Source organism: Capricornis sumatraensis, chromosome X (genome assembly GCF_032405125.1).
Source record: "Capricornis sumatraensis isolate serow.1 chromosome X, serow.2, whole genome shotgun sequence".
NCBI classification, from domain to species: Eukaryota; Metazoa; Chordata; class Mammalia; order Artiodactyla; family Bovidae; genus Capricornis; species Capricornis sumatraensis.
This window is the reverse complement of record NC_091092.1, coordinates 100303003-100325929: the sequence shown is the minus strand read 5'-3', so window position 1 is coordinate 100325929 and position 22927 is coordinate 100303003. Positions and strand designations below refer to the sequence as shown.

General features: G+C 41.1%; 1 protein-coding gene across 1 annotated transcript in view; it reads right to left on the bottom strand.

Moving 5' to 3' along the window:
- Window positions 1-22927, bottom strand: part of MAOB (monoamine oxidase B) — a 120988-nt gene that overhangs the window by 4067 nt on the left and 93994 nt on the right. The window contains exons 6-12 of the mRNA XM_068962953.1: window positions 18519-18660; window positions 16933-17082; window positions 15777-15936; window positions 10402-10498; window positions 9193-9246; window positions 5903-5960; window positions 2475-2572 (exon numbers count right to left, since the gene is read on the bottom strand). Of these exons, the coding sequence (XP_068819054.1) occupies window positions 2475-2572; window positions 5903-5960; window positions 9193-9246; window positions 10402-10498; window positions 15777-15936; window positions 16933-17082; window positions 18519-18660 (759 nt within the window). The remainder of the gene's footprint in view (window positions 1-2474; window positions 2573-5902; window positions 5961-9192; window positions 9247-10401; window positions 10499-15776; window positions 15937-16932; window positions 17083-18518; window positions 18661-22927) is intronic.

Below are 22927 nucleotides of genomic sequence, written 5' to 3'. Positions count from 1 at the left end.
CCAGTATTCTTGTCTGAAGAATCCCCATGGACAGAGGAGCCTGGTAGGGTATAGTTCATAGGGTTGCAAAGAGTCGGATATGACTGAGTGACTAAACAACAGCAACAAGAAGCCCATATGCTACATAATAGGACAGGAGGTCACAGCACTTGGTTTCTAAGAGGGGTAGTTTGCTGTTACCCTGACAAAAATACCATAAGGGAGGCACCATCAATATGGCATTATTCATCCTATTCCATGTTTCCATTATATTCCAGATAATGGATGTGGATGTCCAGAGCTAATATCCTCACTCTTAGCCAACACTGCACACCACTGGACCTTTCAGAGAAAACAAAAGTTGGCTTGAATTGGTGGGTTTTCTTTCACCTACCCTTATTGCAGCCATCAAGAAAAAAAAAAAATACAGGAGGAGAATAGAAGATATTATAAAAGACTAGAACGCTGATAAAAATACACAGCATCATCTGAAATTATCCATAGCCAGAATGGGTTGCAGAGCCTAAGGGTATTCAGGAAGGGTTTTCCAGGCAAGAATACTGGAGTGGGTTGCCAGGCCCTCCTCCAGGGGATCTTCCCAACCCAGGGATCGAACCGGAGTCTCCTGCATTGCAGGCAGACTCTTTACCACAGTGCCACCTGGGAAGCACCAAAAGAGCTCACCTCCGCTTCGGGGAATGTAACCCTGGTCTCCCACCTGACAGGTGGGGATACTCATCACTGTACCAACAAGGAAACTATGCACTAGGAAACAAACAAAAAAAATTGTGTGACTCACTTTATTGTAGTGGTCTGGAACTGAACCCTCAATATCTTCGAGGTCTGCCTATACTGAAGTTTTCAGCAGAAAGCTTGGCAAATAGTTGGCACATAGGTAATAAGTGATGAACGAAACAATTATTACTGACATCGTCTACAACTAGCATATACAAAAATTAGCTTATTGACCCAGTAACTAATCAGGTGGTGCCCTTTTACCCCAGAATGATCTCGTAGATGATATTTTGCCATCTTCAGGAAGAGGGGACAGTGCTAACCAAAGCCACTATGTATCTTCTCACAAGCAGGTTTCAATCCTTCTTTGACTGGTTTTCACGAACAGATTGATTAGCCATTTACATTTACTCACACCCCCTTTTTTTTTTTCTGTTGCATACTCAGGCTTTTACTCATCACTCTACATTTCCTATTCTGTTTAGATTGAGCTCTTGGTACCAAATGATCTCTTGGTTTAGTAATACTCTAATGGTCGTAATAGTTACTGCTGTATTATTAATTCATACCTTGTTAACTACAATAAGCTAAACACTAATGATTCATACTCGTCTGCAGAATGCTATAAAATGCTAAAGCTATTGAATTATGCATTTTGAATGGGTGAATTTTACGGTATGTGAATTCAGTTCAGTTGCTCAGTTGTATCTGACTCTTTGCAACCCCATGGACTACAGCATGCCAGGCTTCCTGGTCCATCACCAACTCTTGGAGCTTATTCAAACTCATGTTCATCGAGTCAGTGATGCCATCCAACCATCTCATCCTCTGTCATCCCCTTCTTTTCCTGCCTTCAATCTTTTTCAGCATCGGGGTCTTTTCCAGTGAATCAGTTCTTCCCATCATGTGGCCAAAGTATTGGAGTTTCAGCTTCAGCATCAGTCCTTCCAATGAACATTCAGGACTGATTTCCTTTAGGATGGACTGGTTGGATCTCCTTGCAGTCCAAGGGACTCTCAAGAGTCTTCTCCAACACCACAGTTCAAAAGCATCAAATCTTTGATGCTCGGCTTTCTTTATAATCTAACTCTCATATCCATACATGACTACTGGAAAAACCATAGCTTTGACTAGACAGACCTTTGTTGGCAAAGTAATGGTATATGAATTATATCCCAATAAAGATGTTTAAAAAAAGTATGCTCTCATTAATATACTGATTCTTGTCTACTGTATGCTACCTTGTGTTTTCTCATACACCTGATACGGAAAATAAGGTTCAGAGAGAAGTGGCCTGTCCAGGACAGAAAAGTTGGTTATTGGTAGAATCAGGAGTGGAACCCAAGTCCCTTTATCCCCAGTCTAGAACTCAATTTGTTTTTATAATGCTGTACCCATGTTGCCACTTATGTGGTACCATTTGAGGAAGTTTCACTGAGCCCTACACTTGCTATAAAGACAGTTCTGACAATATACATGAACCCCCTATCTAAATTCCTAATCTTAGGCTGCAGTCTTCTTTGGTTCTATTGATTGGGATTGTTCCTTCAGAGGAATTCAGAGCCCAAAGCACCACCATGATGTGGCATTGCAATGACTGCAGTAGTGAGATTCACAAGATACAAAGGAACCTGGAGATTTGGGGATTTTTTTCCCCAGCATTTATAAGAAACAAGGGAGAAGAGCTACATGAACCTTCTTAGAGTTATGGATTCGGGTTCAGGGAATTTCAGTTAGAACTGAGCCCACTTTTACTCTACCTTCCATATTGAGTCATGATCCCAGGAGGGAAGTAGGAAGTGTAGCAACCTGCTGAGTACTGCTCCTCACACCAGTTCTTCTCTTCATAGTGCACTGGCTGCAAGGCAGAGTGACAAAAACTCAGAGGAGAATCAAAGGAAGTGATCTCATCCAGAATAAATCAAACACATCACAGTAGGCTTCATACTGGAGAACCAACGTATATCTAAACTGAAAGCCACTCAGTTGTGTCCAACTCTTTGCGACCCCATGGACTATACAGTCCATGGAATTCTCCAGGCCAGAATACTGGAGTGAGTAACCCTTCCCTACTCCAGGGGATCTTCCCAACCCCAGGGATCGAATCCAGGTCTCCCGCATTGCAGGCAGATTCTTTACCAGCTGTGCCGCAATGGAAGCCCAAGAATACTGGAGTGGGTAGCCTATCCCTTCTCCAGTGGATCTTCCTGAGTCAGGAATAAAACAGGGGTCTTCTGCACCGCAGGCAAATTCTTTACCAACTGAGCTATTGAGGAAGCCCTATGTCTAAAATAAAGCCTTACTGTTCTGATGTTTTCAGAGATATGACTTTGGACATGTAAATGTCCTTGGTTATAAACTTCTAAGAAATTCTGACTTAGACAGTTTTCACACTTGCTTCATTCATGTCCCAGGTACCGTTCATAAATTGCAATTGTCTAGCTCCATGTTTAAAGTGGTCTTAGGTATTAAGAAGCTTTTAGTGCCTAATAGTTTCAGGACAAGTTTGAAAAAGGATTTATGCTTACTGGAGTAAGGAGGAGGAAAAAAAGTAGAAAGACTGCCTGTTAAATAAAAAGAATGACCAGATTCACATTTTCGGTGCAAGTCAACTTTGTTAAGAGAAGCTAGGACAGACGAATTAATGTTTTCATGGGATGTAGGCAATTCTGTTGATGGCAATGTGCGGTGTGGTGCTGTGCTTAGTCGTTCAGTCATGTCCGACTCTTTGAGACCCTATGGGCTGTAGTCCGCCAGGCTTCTTTGTCCATGGGGATTCTCCAGGCAAGAATACTGGAGTAGGTTGCCATGCCCTCTTTCAGGGGATCTTTCCAACCCAGGGATCAAACACAGGTCTCCTGCATTGCAGGCAGATTCTTTACCAGCTGAGTCACAAGGGAAGCCCAAGAATACTGGAGTGGGTAGCCTATCATTTCTCCATGGGAACTTCCTGACCCAGGAACCGAACTGGGGTCTCTTGCATTGCAGGCAGATTCTTTACCAGCTGAAGCCCATTGATGGCAATACATGCAGGCAACGATCAGCCTGAAAAATAGGTTTTTGCCATGAATAGGCAAAACATTAGCTGAGGTTTTGTGAAGTTCAAGTTGTATTAAAAAAAGTAAACATAAGTCTTATCATTAAGCATTATTTTGAAAAGTTAATAAAATCAACATGGCAAGTCTTAAGAGAAAAATGTTAGTTGTAAAAATAGATTTGGAAAAGATGTTTCATTTAAAACAATTGCAGTCACACATGGGACTTTGGATAGCTATTTGTAACAACGAACAAAGCACAAGGCCCTTTCTGCTAGGTATAAGTGGCTCTGATGTCTCTGGCCCAGCCCTCTTCCCTCTCTGCATCTGAGTGTGATAAGCATCCTTCTCTGTCTATATCCAGTCAGCCAATCAGAAGAAAGTTTGGACTTCATGTTTCACCTTTCCCTGCTCCCAGAACAAATGCCAAAGCAAGTGCCACTCTCTGCCAAGAGCAAACAACTCATTTTTATCATCAGAAATTAATTATATATATTTTTCTAAGAAAAAGAGACTGTTCCCCTGTTAAAAATGATCAGCTTTTTGGGAATATGAGAACTGCTTTCCTCTCTCACTGGGGTTCCCCAAACAACCATCTCACAGGTGGTTGGAGGAACCTCAGCTCTGCACTGCCTCAGCCTGAGGGTGTCTCAGAACGTAACTTCAACAAAGCTTGAGTATCTACCAGGAAGAAATATCTTGAACTGTATTTTTTAAATAGAAAGACCAGCCAATTTTAGCAGCTGTGACAGGATTAATTTTTAATGTGCATAGAGTTTGGATTTTGCTACCTCACTCACAGTACCCTTGTGTCCAGAGGCTATGCTTATATTTAATCTTGTTAAATGGTGTATGACAGTGAAAAATGAAACAAAACCCATTCTTCATTATAATTATGTTTCTCTCCAAACCAATCAATTTGTCATTCTTGTTCATTTGCTGAGGATTAATTCTGTGAAGCTTCAAGAGCATGTGTTTCACCTATGACAAGTAACTCTTGCTTTAAAAGGATGAACAAAAAATGACAAATTCAAAAACCACAACAACTTTTGACTAAGAGGAAGTCAGCCATTGCAAAGCTGAGCAAAATAAATGTTCAAGAGATAAGATGAAGCCATGGAGCTGTTCAACTAGGTCATGATGTGCGGTGCAGAGATTTGGATTTAAGAAGCTTAACAAGTTAAACATTCTTAGCCCCTTCATTAGATTTTCCTTATGCTTTAATCGCTCATTTGTACATTGTTTTCCATTGTCTTCAAATGATTCATGGATAACTGGATTTAATAAAAGCTTTCAAAAGGTGATGTAATCCCTGTCAAAACATTAAAAACCCAGCAGTCTGGTGAATGGAAGGAAATGTCGGCTTATTGTTTTAAATATTGATGGGGGTGGTGGTTATAGTTACTGGTTATGGGCACATTGGGTCCTTTGATTATCACCAAATGCCCCTACTGCCCTGCCTCCCATATCATCCCGCCTTTAGCCACGTGGAGGGGAGGAGAACTACCTGCAAAGATGTCTAGGAAGCTTAGCTAAGGTTCACTTTGAGCCAATCAGCATTGCTTCCCTGCTCCAGGAACAGCTCTAAACTCAGGGACAAGGGTAGCATCACGTAAAACACATTAGTTTGCAGGGTCTTTAAGTTGCCACTTGGAGAAGGAAATGGCAACTCACTCCAATACTCTTGCCTGGAAAATCCCATGGATGGAGTAGCCTGGTAGGCTATAGTCCATGGGGCTGCCAAGAGTCAGACATGACTGAGTGACTTCACTCACTTTTCAAGCTGCCACTAGCCAGGGCCCATCCCTTCTGGGACAACTCATAAGTTGACCAGCCCTGTTGTGCACACCCCTCCAAGAAAAGATCAAGGAAAACATGAGCTCTAGAACCTGACTTGCCTGAGCCCATCACTGCTAGGCCCAAGACAACAAAGAAAGATCTCTCAGGACTTCCCTGGTGGTCTAGTAGTTAAGATTCCCAGCTTCCACTACAGGGTGCAGATTCAATCCCTGGTCAGGGAACTAAGATCCCACATGCTGCACAGCGCTGCCAAAGTCAGAAAAAAAAAAAAAAAAAAGAAAGAAAGAAAGAAAGAAAAAGAGAAAAAGAAAAGCAAGATCTCTCTCTCATAGGGAAGGGTTGGGAAGCCTTACGTGCAAAGCTTCTTGTGAGCCCAGAACCTTTGCATAGAGGTCACAGAGTTTCTTCAACCTATGGGAAGAGGGGAGAAAAAATAAATAAATGAAAATGAAGAAGGAAGCAAAAGTGGAAGAGGTACCTATGATTCTCATCATTCAAAAAGATTCTGAGCCTCTGAACTTTTGCTTCCACTTGACATTTGATCTTAACTTTTCAAAACAAGGCACTTTATTTTAGTTCCAGTATCTGAAATCTACGAGGTCACAAAAAGTTATAATGAAAAGAAAGGGATGCATTGCCTGTATCACCAGGGGCACAGGGCAATTTACTCATTCATCAAAGGAAACCTTGTGTACCTGTTGTCAATTTCCTAAGCACTGGAAATTCTGGGAGGACCAAGATAGGATTCCTGCTACCCTCCTTCTCTCCTCATCCCACTAAGAGGAAATGGGCAAAGTGGAGAAAGAACAACTTTGAATTCTGCTTCTGTCTCTTCCATGCTGTGAAGTCTTAAGCAGGTTACTTAAGCTCTTCGACCTTTAGTTTTGTCCACAAACTCGCCTGAATTTTTCACTAATCACGGTAAGACAGTGTGGCCCCAGGACCAGTAGCAACTGCATCATTTGGGAGCTTGTCAGAAATGCAGACTCTCAGATCTCATCCCAGACCTGCCAACTCAGAAACAGCAGTGGCAGCATCTGTGATTTCACAAACCTTCTAGGTGATTAAGTTTGAGAACCATGGGTAGAAAGCATATAAAGTTTCCAGTTGAGTAACTGGTTGTTGTTGTTCAGTCGCTCAGTCGTGTCCAACTCTTTTTGACCTCATGGACTGCATGCAGCACTCCAGGCTGCCCTGTCCCTCACTATCTCCACAACAACTGGTACATATGTAATAATGCTTGATAAATGATAGCCCTTAAGAGATTATGGGGGAATCGGATATAAGCCAAAAGTTATAATTAGTTAATTAAGGTACAAGAAAAGACTTATTTCGATTCTGATTTTTATAGAATAGTATTGTTAAATGGGATCTTACAGGTGATATAAAGTTAGGTCAATGATTTTCAAAAATATTATCATTATTATTATTTTAAATACAGGAACTCTTTCTACAAATAAAAATATATGAAGATGCCTAGTATATGTATGTATAATTGAGTCACTTTGCTGTGCAGAAGAAATTAACATAACCTTGTAAATTAGCTATATTTCAATAAAATAAATTTAAAAAGAAAATTCCTAATTTCTCCTCCCTTCTTCCCTCTCTTCCATCCTTCCTCCCTTCCTTCTACCCTACCATCTCTCTCTCTCTCATTTTTTCTTTCTAATTTCTTTTTACATAAAAGGACTAATTTAGCAGAAACAGAGGAATAGTCAAACAGAACAAAGAAAATTAAATAGAACCAAAAATATATAAGGGAATTTAGAATCATAAAGGTGAGCATTTTAAACTCATGAAGAAAAGATAGGTTATTTGATACAATGTCACTGGGACAAATGGCTACCCTGAAAGAAGCAAAATTGGACTCCTATGTGACTTCTTACACCAAAATATATTTCAGAAGGATTAAAGATTTACACAGAATAGGCGAAAACAGAAAAGCACTGCAAATGAGTAATTTAAAACAATCTTGAAATGGAAAAGTCTTTTCTATGCATGATAGACCATTCAGAAGCAATGATTTTTAAAAACAGATCAACCTAATTTCATAAAAAGCTAAATCTTTACTATAGTATAAAATGAATAAGCCATACATATGATCAAAAGACATATTGGGAAAAGATCTGTTCCACACACTGGAGATTCAGCAGTGAACCAACCAGACAAAACTTCCTATTTTCATAGATTTTTTTTTTTTTTACTGTTTTGCAACATTTTATTTTACTTAATACTGTAATTATTAATATTTACAGATAATACTACTTTCTTATTGGTTTATAACATGTTTTATTGTATGTAATTTGTGTACATTCTTTTTTTCATATTCTTTTCCATTATGGTTTTTCACCAGATATTGGAAATAGTTCCCTGTGCTATACAGCAGGACCTTGTTGTGTATCCACTCTATGTACAAGAGTTTGCATCTGCTAATTCCAAACTCCCAATCCATCCCTCCTTGGATCTTAATATTCTAGTGGGGACACTTTTTAGATAAGTGGCCCAATCAGACCTCCATAGCCCTGGCCAAGCACAGTGGTGGCAATAGTCATAAAGCAGCGAGTTAAGAATGGAGGCAGGAGAGGATGTGCCATAATGTATCCAGGGACTCTTGCGTGTGCACGCTCATCATGTCCGACTCTTTGTGACCCCATGGACTGTAGCCCACCAGGCTCTTCTGTCCATAGTATTTCCCAGGCAAGAATACTGAGGTAGGTTGCCATTTCCTTCTCCGGGGACCTTCCCGACCCAGGGATCAAACCCATGTCTCCTGCATCTCCTGCATTGGCAGGCGGGTTCTTTACCACTAGTGCCACTTGGGAAGCCCTCCAGGGGCTCTTAGTTGGTAAGTATGTTATCAGGGAGGCTCCCAAGATGGCGCAGTGGTAAAGAATCTGCCTGCCAAAGCAGGAGACACAGCAGACATGGCTTTGATCCCTGGGTTGGGAATGTGCCCTGGAGAAGGAAATGGCAACCTGCTCCAGTATTCTTGCCTGGGAAATCTCATGGACAGAAGAGCCTGGCGGGCTACACAGTCTTTGGACTTGCAGAATCGGACATGACTAAGCACGCACACCATGCCAGAAGCACACCGTGTTATCAGGGGTGGTATGGGAATAAATAGTTTGTAGTGGTGAATACCAACTGCTGAAAGAAATTGCCACTTCCAGGGAACCTAGTCAGTCTGTACCTATACTTTTTCATTGTTATGCATCATTCATGCAGGATGTATGGCAGAGTGCCCTGCAAGGGGTCGTTTGTTTACCTGGTTTTCACCTCCCCCAGTAAGTTTTCAGCTCCTGGGCTATATCCATTTTTGTATTCTCCATAGCCCCTTGCATGGTATCTTATATATGATAAACTCAACAAATATTATTTTGAATACTTTGTTCTTCAGTTATCAGCCTTGTGCCTCTCTACAAGACCCTCATGATGAAACATAACAGACATGTCATGTTAGGAATACACATTAAGCAGTCTCTAAGTTAAAAAGTTAAGTGAAGTTGAAAGTAGGTAGAAAGAAGAAACAGAGAGAAAAAAAGGAGAGGGGTATGGGGTAGCGCAGGAAGGGAGAGAGGTGGAAAGGAAGGAAGGGAGGGAGGCAGAGAGGGAGGAAAGAAAGAACAGATACTTTTTTCCTTACCTTTCCTCCTTAGTAAGACGGGCCAGTTTTCTGGCTTTGTGGGCAAGGATAAATCTAAAACATACAATCAAGAAAATGGGGGAAAATCAATGGATGCTATCATCTTGGGCTCATTTCTATAGCTACACATGTGTCTAGTGTACAAATCAAAAGTAAACCAGAAGAAACAAACAACACACTATCTTATGTTCCATGTTTTACTATCTAGGTGTTACATTCCTGACATTAAAAGATACCTTCTTGTTTTAGGAATTCAAGGGACTAAAAACAGATCACTGGCCTTAATTTTTGCCTGGGGGTATACCATGACTAAGCCATCTCCCCATATATGGATGGTGGTCAATAGGAATACACCCTGGGTCTCAAATGCCTATCTAAGATGTGCCTGAGATTTTACAGTTCCATCCAGTTCTTGTTCTTTGGTTCTGTCTTCAATATGCTTCTCCCAATTGCCCAGCCTTCTAGAATCTGCCTCCATTTCCAGCCCTATGATTGTCTTCAACTAACCAACTGGTTTTGATCTCCCTCTTTTGACCTTTGGCTCTCTCTGAAATAAACTCATACATATCCTAAGACCCATCTCAGTTTTGGCTGCTCCAGGTAATCACCACCTCTCCATCCCCATGACATCCACATCTACGTTGCTCTTCCCTACCAAACTGAGAACTGGGCTGGTCTTGGCTTCTCTCTTACGGGAAATCTCAGCATCCCACATAAGTACCATTGATGCTCATGCAGCCTCCACAAGAAGCCTTCTTAGTGGAACACCATAAGTCAAATCTTCATATCATGCTTTCACAAAAGATAGCTTACCATAATATATCAACTCCCAGTGCTAAACATGAGGAAGAAAACTAGTATAACAGTTTAAAATGTTATTGATATTTTAATCCCTTTCTAAATTTTTATTCATTGTAAGATATTATTTAAAATTATTTTTTGGCCTTGCCATGTGGCTTGTAGGACCCCAGCAGGGATCGAACCCGTGTCCCCTGTAATGAAAGCAGAGAGTCCTAACCAGTGGACTATCAGGGAATTACCAGAAGACATTATTTGCAGAAAATCAATAAGATCTTTCTTACTGCTGGATTTGGAGAAAAGTGACATTGGGTAAAAAATTATTGAACAAAGTTTGGGACACAATTATTGATAGTATAGGAATATATTGTCAATATGGAAGATCATCACACCACCACAAGCATGCCTTACCCTATTATGGCAGGATAGCTGCCATCGGGTTTAGTATCATCCAATGTATAGGCAACTGGAGCTTCCTCTCCTTCAATAATCATGCTTCCACAGTAATCTTGGAGAAAAACAAAATGGAAAAAGACATTTATCACCCTATAAAACTGCCTGTAGCAGTTACAATGAAGCATACAGTTTTCAATTTGAGAAGCCCAAAGGATGAAAATAAGACCTATACTCTAAATATATGAAGGCAAATCAAACTGATGTTTGGAGAATGAAGGAGCCAACATTTGGTGAAAAACTCAAATGCTAAGTTCCTCTCTGCAAAGAAGCAATGTGATATCATGAATTAACCTAGGCCACCATTAAATGAAATCTTGTTTTCCCTTACTGTTACCACGTGTGTCCCCATTTCTTTTTTCACAAGAAATTATACAAAATCAAAGATGTGTCGAAGACATGCTAGTCTATTCCTGTAAAATAGAAGGCACCGAACATTCACACTTTATGAGGGGCCACTTAGATGGTGCTAGAGATAAAGAACCCGTCTGTAAATGTAGGAGACATAAGAGATGTGGGTTTGATCCCTGGGTCAGGAAGATCCCCTGAAGGAGGGTATAGCAACCCACTCCAATATTCCTGCCTGGAGAATCTCATGGACAGAGGAGCCTGGGAGGTTACTGTCCAAAGGGCCGCAAAGAGTCAGATATGACTGAAGTGACATAGTGCACACGTACTTATTCTAACCAGTTCTTGATTATCTGTAGATAGGGCAAAGAGCATTTCATATAGCACCTCCAGAATAACTTGGGAAACAATTTCAGCTCATTCTGGACAAACGTGCTTATCTGATTCCCCTCCTGAACAAAAAAGATATGTAATTTGATCAAAAGAATACAACAGAGCAATGGTGAAAATGTCAGGGCAGAATTTTAAACGTTAGAATAAGATCCGACTACAGTGTACCACTCTTCCTGCTCCATCATTTACTAGGAAATTGGGCTTGTTTGAACAAAATTATGGTGGGACACCTTGGAACAAAGGTTGTATAGAAAATCCAATGAGAGGGCTTCAAAATGAGGAATAAAGACTAGAGAAAGAACTTGGAGGATATGCAATGTCCCCAACTTGTGTGTGAGCAGGCACACCTGTAGACCTTTTAACCCGCATTTGCTTCTCTGTCTCCCTTCATGACCCTCCCCACTTTGCATCTGTGAGAATCAACATCCTAGTTGGTCACTGGATTGAGGGGCACTTGCATGCCCCTCAGGTGTACTGGGGCTAGAAAAAAACATTGAGAAAAACTGAACTACGGGGAGAAGAAATGTTTAAAGTCTGTCCGAGAATTTAAGAAGATTTAAGAATACAAGAGAAAGAGCTAAGGAATCACCATGTTATAAGAAGACAAGAAAGAAGATAGGATGTGATAAGAGAAAAGAGCAAGGGCACACTGGTCACACAGTCAGCTGAACTGGCTGGGGTGGAGGCCCTGCTTCCTGGGCAGAGACGCTGCTTGGCCTCTGTACCACCCAGGTGCACTGGGAAGAAGCAAAGGACCAAGGGGCAAAGAGAAGAGTCCTGTTCATGCCAGGACAAGTCATGTGACAACAGTAGTATTTCTGTCATTTGTAGGTAGAAAGCTGAGGAGTTCTGCCCATGCATAGGGGACTTCTGATTAACTTGGTCCAGCCTTACTCTTAAAAAGGGGCATTCAAGGACATCTAGACATTTAAGAAAGTCCTTTAACAAAAGAAGCAAACAAAAGCAGAAACAAACTAACAAACAAAAAAACCCTCAGGAAAAAAAGACAAAGAGTAGAAATACCCCCCAAAGTGGCAAGTAACATCCTCAGGGAGAAAAGAGAAGATATTGTACCTATGGTCAGTGATAAAGAGGACTCTTCCCAGGTGGCGCTAGTGGTTTAAAAAAAAATAAAATAAAACCTGCCTGCCAACACAGAAGATGTAAGAGATGTGGGTTCAAACCCTGGGTCAGGAAAATGCCCTGGAGGAGGGTATGGCAACCCACTCCAATATTGTTGCCTGCGAGTCACACAGATTCGGACACGACTGAAATGACTTAGTACATGCATGCAAAGAGGACTATTCAGAATCAAATAATACATGAGAAGCTTTTTTTTAGTGTGGGAGTGTGGAAGGAGGAATGCTGAGCTGATGATCACATTCATCTGGAAGAATGACTGATATTTACCAAGGACAAAATTATAGGAAAAATAATGAAGAGAGAATGTGTATGCGTGCTAAGTTGCTTCAGTGTTATGTGACTCTTTGCGACCCTATGGACTGTAGCCCTCCAGGCTCCTCTGTCCATGGGATTTCTCAGGCGCGAATACTGGAGTGGGTCTCCATGCCCTCCTCCAGAGGATCTTCCTGACCCAGGAATCCAACCTGCATTTCCTGCACTGCAGACGGATTCTTTACCGCTGAGCCACTGGGGAAGCCCCTTTTATATAGAGTGCTACCAAAAAAACACATTTGTAACCCAGTGACAAAGATCAGAGAAAAAGAATGGTTGGTCCAGAAAAGCACATGTAGATATATTTCCTAGTAGGATGAGACCATCATAAACACATTTTTAAAAATGATGCACTGGAAGAAAATATTTGCAACAGATGCAGAAAAAAAAATTAATGAGCACAGGATAAAGAGATAATTGACAAAATGATTTTACATAGTTCTGAAGCCTTATTAATGATAAAAGTTGCAGATTTTATCAAAAAGAAATGCTCCTATTCAAATCTTCAGAGCAATACAGAAGAAGCTGTTTACTGCAGCATCGTATATAATAGTAAAAACTTAAAAACAATGGAAATGCCTATTATCAGCATAACTACTGGACACATTTTGATAGAGCCATACAGGGAATTACTGTTTATTCACTTGTTGAAATAAAGTAGATTTAAATGCCAAGATGTGGAGAAATGTCTGTGGTCACAGAGGGAAGCAGCTTAGCACCAGCAAGCTCTCCATGATGGGTCACTGTCCGGTTCGTTGGAAAAGATAGATTACTTGCTCAACTGATGCACCAACCCAGTAACAGCCCTAAATAGAATGTCCTGCAAAGGCGGAGGATTAGGAGGCCGCAATGTAGTGGAAAGGGGTAGATACAGTAAGAACTGTCTGAAGGGAAAAATGTGTAACTTTCCCCCTTTGCCTTCAGCACAACCTTCCTCTCATCTTCTGTAATCTAGGTCGTCATCTCAGTCCACCCTTCCCTTTGCCCTCAGTCTCAGGTACTGACTGTTCTTACCGGGCCTCCTCTTGGAAGAAAAGGAGCTGTGATGAGGGTAAATGTGATAAGACTCTAGCAGTGCACTGTTCAATACAGTAGGCATGTGTGGCTTTTGTACATTTGAATTTTTTTTTCTTTTTTTAAGCTTTTAAATTTCATATTGGAGTAAAGTTGATTAACAATGTTGTGATATTTTCACACACCAAGGAAACCAGAATTGAAAGAGACACGTGTACCCCAGTGTTCATCACAGCACTGTTTATAATAGCCAGGACATGGAAGCAACCTAGATGTCCATCAGCAGATGAATGGATAAGAAAGCTGTGGTACATATACACAATGGAATATTACTCAGCCATTAAAAAGAATACATTTGAATCAGTTCTAATGAGGTGGATGAAACTGGAGCCTATTATACAGAGTGAAGTAAGCCAGAAAGAAAAACATCAGTACAGTATATTAATGTATATATATGGAATTTAGAAAGATGGTAACGATAACCCTGTATGCAAGACAGCAAAAGAGACACAGATGTAGAGAAGAATCTTTTGGACTCTGTGGGAGAGGGCGAGGGTGGGATGATATGGGAGAATGGCATTGAAACATGTAAATTATCACATGTGAAATGAATCGCCAGTCCAGGTTCGATGCATGATACAGGGTGCTCGGGGCTGGTGCACTGGGATGACCCTGGGGGACGGGATGGGGAGGGAGGTGGAAAGGGGGTTCAGGATGGGGAACACATGTACACCCATGGCAGATTCATGTCAATGTATGGCAAAACAAATACAATATTTTAAAGTAAAAAAATAAATTAATTAATTTAAAAAAAAACAATGTTGTGATATTTTCAAGGGTATAGCAAAGTGACTCAGTTAATGCATTAATATATATATACACGTATCTATTCTTTTTCAGATTCTTTTCCCATTTAGGTTATTACAGAATATTTAGCCGAGTTCCCTGTGCTATACATTTATGACCTTGTTGGTTATCCATTTTAAACAGCAGTATGTACATGTCAATCCCAAACTCCCTAACCATTCCTCCCCACAATCTTTCCCCACAGGGTAACCATAAATTCGTTCTCTAAGTCTGTGAGTCTGTTTCTGTTTTGTAAATAAATTCATTTGTATTTTTTTCTTTTTAGATTCCACATATAAGTCATATCATATGGCATTTGTCTTTGTCTGGCTTACTTCACTCAGTGTGATAATCTCTAGGTCCATCCACGCTGCTACAAATGGTATTATTTCTCTCTTTTTTAATGGCTGCATAATATTTTTAAACTTAAAGCAATTAAAATGAAGTAGCCATGTGTGGCTTCTTACATTTGACCTTAAAGCAATTAAAATGAAACAAAATTGAAAAATTCAGGTCCTCAGTCTCATTAGCTACATTTCAAGTATTCAATTCTCAACACAAGTGATCAGTGTATGCTGTACTGGAGAGAATCACTCTGGAACATTTCCATCGTTGCAGAATCTAATATTTTAGTGGGCATCTCTGTAATGTTCTATCCAGCAGAGCAACACACTTATTGAATATCTATTTTACACAGTAGAATCCTGACACAAGGGAGAAATTGCCTGGAAATTTTCAGAATCCCCATCTTTGTGAATGGCTCTATAAACTCGTACTTTAAAAAAATTGTATCAGAAAGTGTTAATAATCTATTTTCACAAAATTTTGTGAAAGGATTAAGTAAACATTATATTGAGTTACGATGTGCTGTGCTAAGTTGCCTCAGTCGTGTACGACTCTTTGAAACCCCATGGACTGTGGCCCATCAGACTCCTCTGTCCATGGGGATTCTCCAGGCAAGAATACTGGAGTGGGTTGCCATTTCCTCCTCCAGGGAATCTTCCCAACCCAGGGATCAAACCAGGGTCTCTTACATTGGCAGGTGTGTTCTTTACCACTAGCACCACCTGGGAAGCCCATATTGAATCATAAAAAGAGTTAATCATATTCTAAGGAAAGTTAATTCCATGAGTTTGTGCCAATGTACTTTACTTGATGGAACTGACCTTAGAACCTGGATGAATGTTTTATGTCTGCATGCTAACAAAAACAGTTATACACAAATGTGTAACTTTGCACCAAGTTTCTTGGACCTTCTACCAAAGAAAAGTACTCACCCATATTTCTCCAGAAGGGCTCTTTATAATAAACTATACTCTTGATGACTGAACCCAAAGGCACACGAGTGATCAGTTGATTTCTCATCATTGGCAGAGGGGGATTGAAGTGAATCTTCATGCCCAGAACAGGAGGAACAGCACTAATCACGTACTTAGCCTGGAAAAAAAAAATGGTGTGATTAAACATTGTTGGTGGGTTGGTTTTGCTCTTTTTTTTTTTTAATGTTTCTCCCTCATTTTACCTTTGTCCCCCACTTAATCTCTTAACAGAGAAACTAGAAGGGCCCTGTTAAAATCAAAATGAGCTCTGATTGTTCCTTAGTTCAAAACCTCCAATGACTTCCCATCACACTTGGAGTCAAAGCCAAGTTCCTCACAGTCACTTTCAAGGCCATACATGAGAGGAACCCCTGTCACATCTCTGATCTCATCTTCTGTTACTCTTCCCCACAATCCTCTTAATATCACCATTTTTACTACTTTGCCATTACTTCATTATGCCAGGCTTGCTGCTACCTCAGAGCCTTTGCACTGATGTTAAGTCTATCTGAAAAATTATTCTCCAGAGAGCCACCTGGCTCAATCGGTCATCTCTTTGGGTTCTGCTCTCAAACATCACCTTCTGAGTGAGACCTTCCTTGATGACCTTATTTCAAATTGCATGACCAATGGCCCACCCCACCTCTGGCATCATCCCCCTGTCCCTTCCCTGCTTGGTTTTTTCCACAGTACTCATCACTATCTGGCATCGTCTATGTTTTAACTATATATTTGATTACAGCTTTTCTCCTTCACTAGAACATAAATCACATGAAAGCAGGCAATTTTATCTGTTTTGTTCACTGCTATGTTTCCAACTCCTAGAAGAAAGCCAGGCACATAGGAAACACTTAATATGTATCAAATCAATGCTTTCTTTGGTTTTCTAATTCTGCAGGAGCCCAATACAGAGGATTGATAATATATATTTTATAAATCTTCCAACTTAGCCCCAAATATTATGGTTCCATTTTCCTTTCTTTCAGATAGAGGTAGCTTTTTCACTTTGGGCAAAGACATTGTCTGTGAAATCTGGAGCGTTCTTGGCTTTATTTACGCTCTGGTTACCTATGGTACTCTGGTCTCCTCCACCTGGTTTAAGGCTCTTGGTTACCTCGTACAATTCATGGTTTAGGGTCTCCACAAGGACATTTTCTCCTGTCTGGTCAATGTGGATCACAGGCCTCTCCAGCTTCACTCGATCCCCCAGGAGTTCCATTATCCGCTCACTCACTTGACCAGATCCACCCACAAATTTCCTCTCCTGGAAAGAAAAAAAAAAAAAAGACCCAAGGAGTGAGTAGGAAATATAAAAATAGATACAAATTGCTAAATTGCTAGTTTTCCTCACACATCTTTACTGTGTGAGGTATTTAGCTTCATGTTGCTCTCGTGGCTGTTTTTTTTTTTCACCTTTGTTTTCTAACTAATGATGGATGCATCTGTCCTCAGTAGCTTAAGTCGTGTCCTACTCCTTGAGACCCCATGGCCTGTAGCCCGCCAGGCTCCTCTGTCCATGGGATTCTCTAGGCAAGAATACTGGAGTGGGTTGCCATTCCCTCCTCCAGGGGATCCTCCCAACCCAGGGATCCAACTTGGGTCTCCTGCATTGCAGGCAGATTCTTTACCACTAGTGCCACCTGGGAAGCCGCTTTCAACAAAATCACCGGTTTTCTAACAGTCACATTTCATGCTATGTTCTGATGGGCTCCTAGGCTTCAAATTCAGGTGGACATCCTCATCCTGACTCCCAAGTCCCACCTGCCTGGCCACTGCCCCGGCTCTGTGCCATACCTGCATCCTTTGATTGGGTTGCTGGGTCAATCACTTGCCTGAGCCCACATAGGCCTGTTTCCCCTTTCCCTGTCACTCAGTCTCAGAACCTTGCTGGCCTACCCGTCCCCAGGCCAGCTTATTCCCTGTTACAGTCTGTCTGTCTCACCCTGGGTCAGGTACCTGCTGTCTCTGTGGTCACTGAGGTCATTCCACCTCCCTGAACCCCCTTGTCCCAAGCCCAGGAAAACGCTTCAAAATGTTCTGCATGATTGTACATACATTTGAGCTGACCACTTCCTCCTACATGTTCGGTTCAGCTAAATTTTAAAAAGACTATTTCAAATAGTTCTCAGAAGAAGAAGGTAAAGGAGAAAGAGAATGGAGTGGAAGAAGGAGAAGGGAGATGAGAGGAAGGAAGGGGGAGGAAGAGTAAGGAGAGAAAAGGAAAATGGCTGTTAAGCACATTATGTAAGAACTCTAATCCATTTCCTACAGTGCCCAGCACAGCCCCTTATACAAGGCTGGGGTTCAGGAAATAAGCAATGAATGAATTCCATGTGGTGTATGTGTTTTTAATTGAAAATATATTTCTGATTTTCTCTGTTGAGCTTTCTAAGAAGTACCCAGTTCATCGGCTGGTCTCTTGCAAACATACTAATCATTGGATGTATATCCAAATGGAAGATTGCAAAAGTATATTAAAAAGCCTAATTTTTAAATGCTATTGGCCACTGAGTTGTGACATTTGGTACCTAACAACAGACTCCCCCTTTCAAAAGTCACTTTGAGCTGCTATGCTTAAACTCCAAAAGCCACAAGCGTGCCTCCAGCTCCGTCTGTTCATGACTGAAGGATGGATAATGGCGATCTTTCAATTAGGTGGTGGTGGTTTTTTATTGGAATGGTCCGGGTATGAATGGGTACCTGCCCTCCATTGGATGTTGAGAAGATCCTGGTCGTGCCCCCACACTGCTTCACATACCATAGGAACCAGAGAGCGGAGACCTCATGGATCTCTGCAGAGACGCAAAGGTTCACAAAGAGAATAGCAAGCTGCTTCGAAGATCTGCTCAGGAAGAAATAAGAGCAACATTGACAAATGCAGGGGAGCATCTTCTTCATTGTCTGGAAATTATTCAAACAGCAAATTTACTTGGCTAAGTGGAATGCAATTTGGCAAGTTGCAGAAATTCGTAATCACTAGAATTTAATATTATAAAACATGACATCAGAGATTTGGGGAATAAGAGATAGACTTTCCCCTTCATCAAAAGACCTAACTCAGAATCAGGCTTCTCTGGTGGCTCAGGTAGTAAAGAATCTGCCTGCAATGCAGGAGACCCAGGTTCAATCCCTTGGTCGCAAAGATCCCTTGGAGAAGGAAATAGCTACCCACTCCAGTATTCTTGCCTGGAGAATCCGATGGACAGAGGAACCTAGTGGGCTACAGTCCATGGGGTCACAAAGAGTCGGGCATGACTTTCCACACACTTGCTACTCTTCCAGTCATCCCCATCTCAGTAAAAGGCATCACCATTCATCCACTTGCTAAGGCCAACACTAGAGAAATCAACTTTCATTTCTCTTTCCATCACTCTCCCTCCCACCCAATCCATTGGGAAGTCCTATTGTTTCTCACCACATCACTCCATCTTCATCACTACCCATTTGGCAACCTCTCTTGCCAAGGTTATTGCAATTATTTCCTCCAGACTGGTTCCTGGACAAGGTTCCACTTGTCCACACCTAATATCTATTTACCATGCTTGAAGCCAAAATCTTTTTATTGCCTTTGCCTCTGTGATGCTCTTTTTCAAGTGTAAATCAAGTCACGTCACCCCCCCCCCACCTTCTTAAAACTTTCCAGTGGCATCCTTTCAAAACCAGAATAAGATTCAGATCTTTTACCATAGCCTTCAAAGTCCTAAGGGGTCTAATCCATTCCTATGTTTTCTATTTCATCCCGTACCTTCTCTATTTATTCTAATATCTCCTCAGAAAGATGAACTCTTTTTTTAAACTAAATTTTAAAATTTTTGTTCAGTTAGTTAATTCTGTAGTTACTTTTGGCTCTGCTAGATCTCCATCGTCGTGTGGGTTTCTCTCTAGTGGCAGCGAGTGGAGACTACTCTCTAGTTGCGGTGTGCAGGTTTCTCACTATGGGGCTTCTCTTGCTGTGGAGCACGGGCTCTAGGGCTGTGTGGGCTCAGTAGCTGTGGCACATGGGCCTAGTTGCTCTATGGCATGTGGGATACGGGTTCGATCCCTGGTCGAGGAGGACCCCACATGCCACAGAGCAACCAGGCCCATGGACCACCAGCGAAGCCCCAAATGAACTCTTACATGTTCAGGAAAGTGAGCACCAGCTTCTATATTCCCAGCACACTGGCATTCTCTATCATTTGACCACAATATCATTTAAACTCTTTTCACGGTCTTAATTATTGGCTTATTTTTTTTTTTATTAAATTTTAAAATCTTTAATTCTTACATGTGTTCCCAAACATGATTATTTTTTTATTTCTGTCTCCCACACTAGAATATCATCAGTGAGAAGGGAATCTTAACTTTTTTGCTCACCATAGTGTCCTCTTTAATAAAATAGTCTGGCACATAGTAAGCACTTAATAGATTACTTGTTATATGACTGAATGAACACATGTTGATGAGAAATATCAATTCAACATTACTTTCATTTTATTTATTTATTTGGCCATACCACACAACTTGCAGAGCTTCACTCATGTCTCAGGAGTAAAGAATCTACCTGCCAGTGCAGCAGATGCAGGAGACCCAGGTTTGATCCCTGGGTCGGGAGGATCCCATGGGGAAGGAAATGGCAACCCACTCCAGTATTCTTGCCTGGAAAATCCCATGGACAGAGCCTGGTGGGCTACAGTCCACGGGGTCACAAAGGGTTGGACACAGCTGAGCAGCTGAACAACAAAACAACTTGTGGGATCTCAGTTTCCCAACCAGGGGTTGAAGCTGTACTGCAGCCTGGAATCCTTAACTACTAGGCCACTAGGGGGAACTCCCTAAACATTATTTTTAAATGATCTATAAGCAAGGAGCTCAAACCAGTCAACCCTAAAGGAAATCAGTCCTGAACATTCATTGGAAGGACTGAAGTTGAAGCTGAAACTCCAATACTTTGGCCACTTGATGCAAAGAACTGACTCACTGGAAAAGACCCTGCTGCTGGGAAAGACTGAAGGCAGTAGGAGAAGGGGACAACAGAGGATGGGATGGTGGGATGGCATCACTGACTCAATGCACATGAGGTTGAGCAAGCTCTGGGAGTTGGTGATGGACAGATAAGACTGGCGTGCTGCAGTCCAAGAGTCAGACACTACTGAATGACTGAACTGAACTGATAATGCTCAAAGGATATGCTAGGTGATGTACCAAGTGCAAAATTAGTCACAGTTAGCTATTCAGTTATTTTACCACCTAATGGAAGACCAGCCCAAAGAATGGAGGAGGCAAAAAAGAGATGAACTTTTGCTTGAGGGTGGCAGGTAAATGATGAGAAGTTATGTCCTACCTGTAGCCACACCAGAAGGTGAAAGATCTCATGCAATTCCAACAACTCAGTTATGTCTAACAGATCCTAAAATTCACCAGGAGTAATGTGTAATCTGTGATATCTTTAATTAGGACCAACCTCGCTTTTGACTTTGACATAAAGTTTGCATGTTGTTTTACATCTGAGGCAAAATTTGCTACCTGGTAATGCTGACAATCGGAGAAGGCAATGGCACCCCACTCCAGTACTCTTGCCTGGAAAATCCCATGGGCGCAGGAGCCTGGTAGGCTGCAGTCCATGGTGTCACTAAGAGTCAGACACGACTGAGCGACTTCACTTTCACTTTTCACTTTCATGCATTGGAGAAGGAAATGGCAATCCACTCCAGTGTTCTTACCTGGAGAATCCCAGGGACGGGGGAGCCTGGTGGGCTGCCGTCTACGGGACACGACTGAAGCGACTTAGCAGCAGCAATGCTGACAATGCATGGGATAAATAATACTGTCTTCCACTTATTGAACTCTCATACTCCATGGTTTTTTAAACCCACTGTCTTACTGATTTGTTATAAAAATGACAGTTATTATTTTTCCACAGTTCACAAGCCCCAAAACTGAGTCTCAGGGAGCTCACTAAATGGTACCACTGTAAACCACATCATACATGATTAAAACCTCATGCTTTTATTACCTCAAAATGCTTTATAATTAATCAGCTGACCTCAAAGGGACTAATCCCCTGACCAAGGGACACCTCTCTACCCTTGTGTACTTTAGCTCTGGAAGTTTGTAGAATCACATAACACACACCAGTTACTTGTGACAATGTTTGCAACCATAACCACCTGGTAGCACTTTTGTGATAGTCCCCATCATTAAGCCTGAAAATAGTGTAATATATATGTTGAAGTGACTTAAAGTTAGTTTTGCAAAACTCCTCATGATAATGGAAAGGACGGAAATTGCTGACTCATGCTTCCTTTGCAGAGGCAATTTTTGTCATCTATCTAAAGCAAATATCCAAAGAATGGTTTAAAATATTACTTCAAAATAAAAAGATCCTTTACTGTTTCCTGATGTCTTGTTTCCTTTGTTCTTTAATTTATAGGTGAATTCGGACAATATAAGGTGAAGGGAGTCAGCTAGATAACCAACATTAAACATAAAAATAGTGCTGTGATTGTTACTGTTGCCACTTTGATGAGAAGGAAATAACTGGTTTGAAATCAAGGGATATCTATAAGTCACTCTCTCTGGAGGGTCAGGCCATATCTAATGCTTTATTTGATTTACTCTGGGAGCTTTAGTGGAAAAAGAATTAGAAGAAAAATATTTGAGGGATGGAAGGTCAAGGAAGCTAGTGCAATAATATTTTTGTGTTCCTTGCCCTGTTGACTTTTTAAAAGGTAAACGTTACTATATTTTCTACATGGAAAAAAATAAATATATTTTATAAAATTTGGAAAATTCATAAAAATAAAAAGATGAGAGAATGAGTATCTTCCACATTTCTGCCTCCGCCAAAGATAATCCCTAGACTCATTTTGGTGCATTTTTTTCTAGTTATAGATTTTTAAAAGTATATTTACATAGTTGTGACTATATCATAAATTCAATGTGTTTCTTAAAGCATATTATAAAATGATAATAACAGACAGAATGATCAACACTAATCTTTGAATGTATGACTGTACTTTAGTTTGAATCACAATAGGTTGGATATGGTGGGGATTTTGTTCAGTTCAGTTCAGTCGCTCAGTCATGTCTGACTCTGCGACCCCATGGACTGCAGCACACTTGACTTC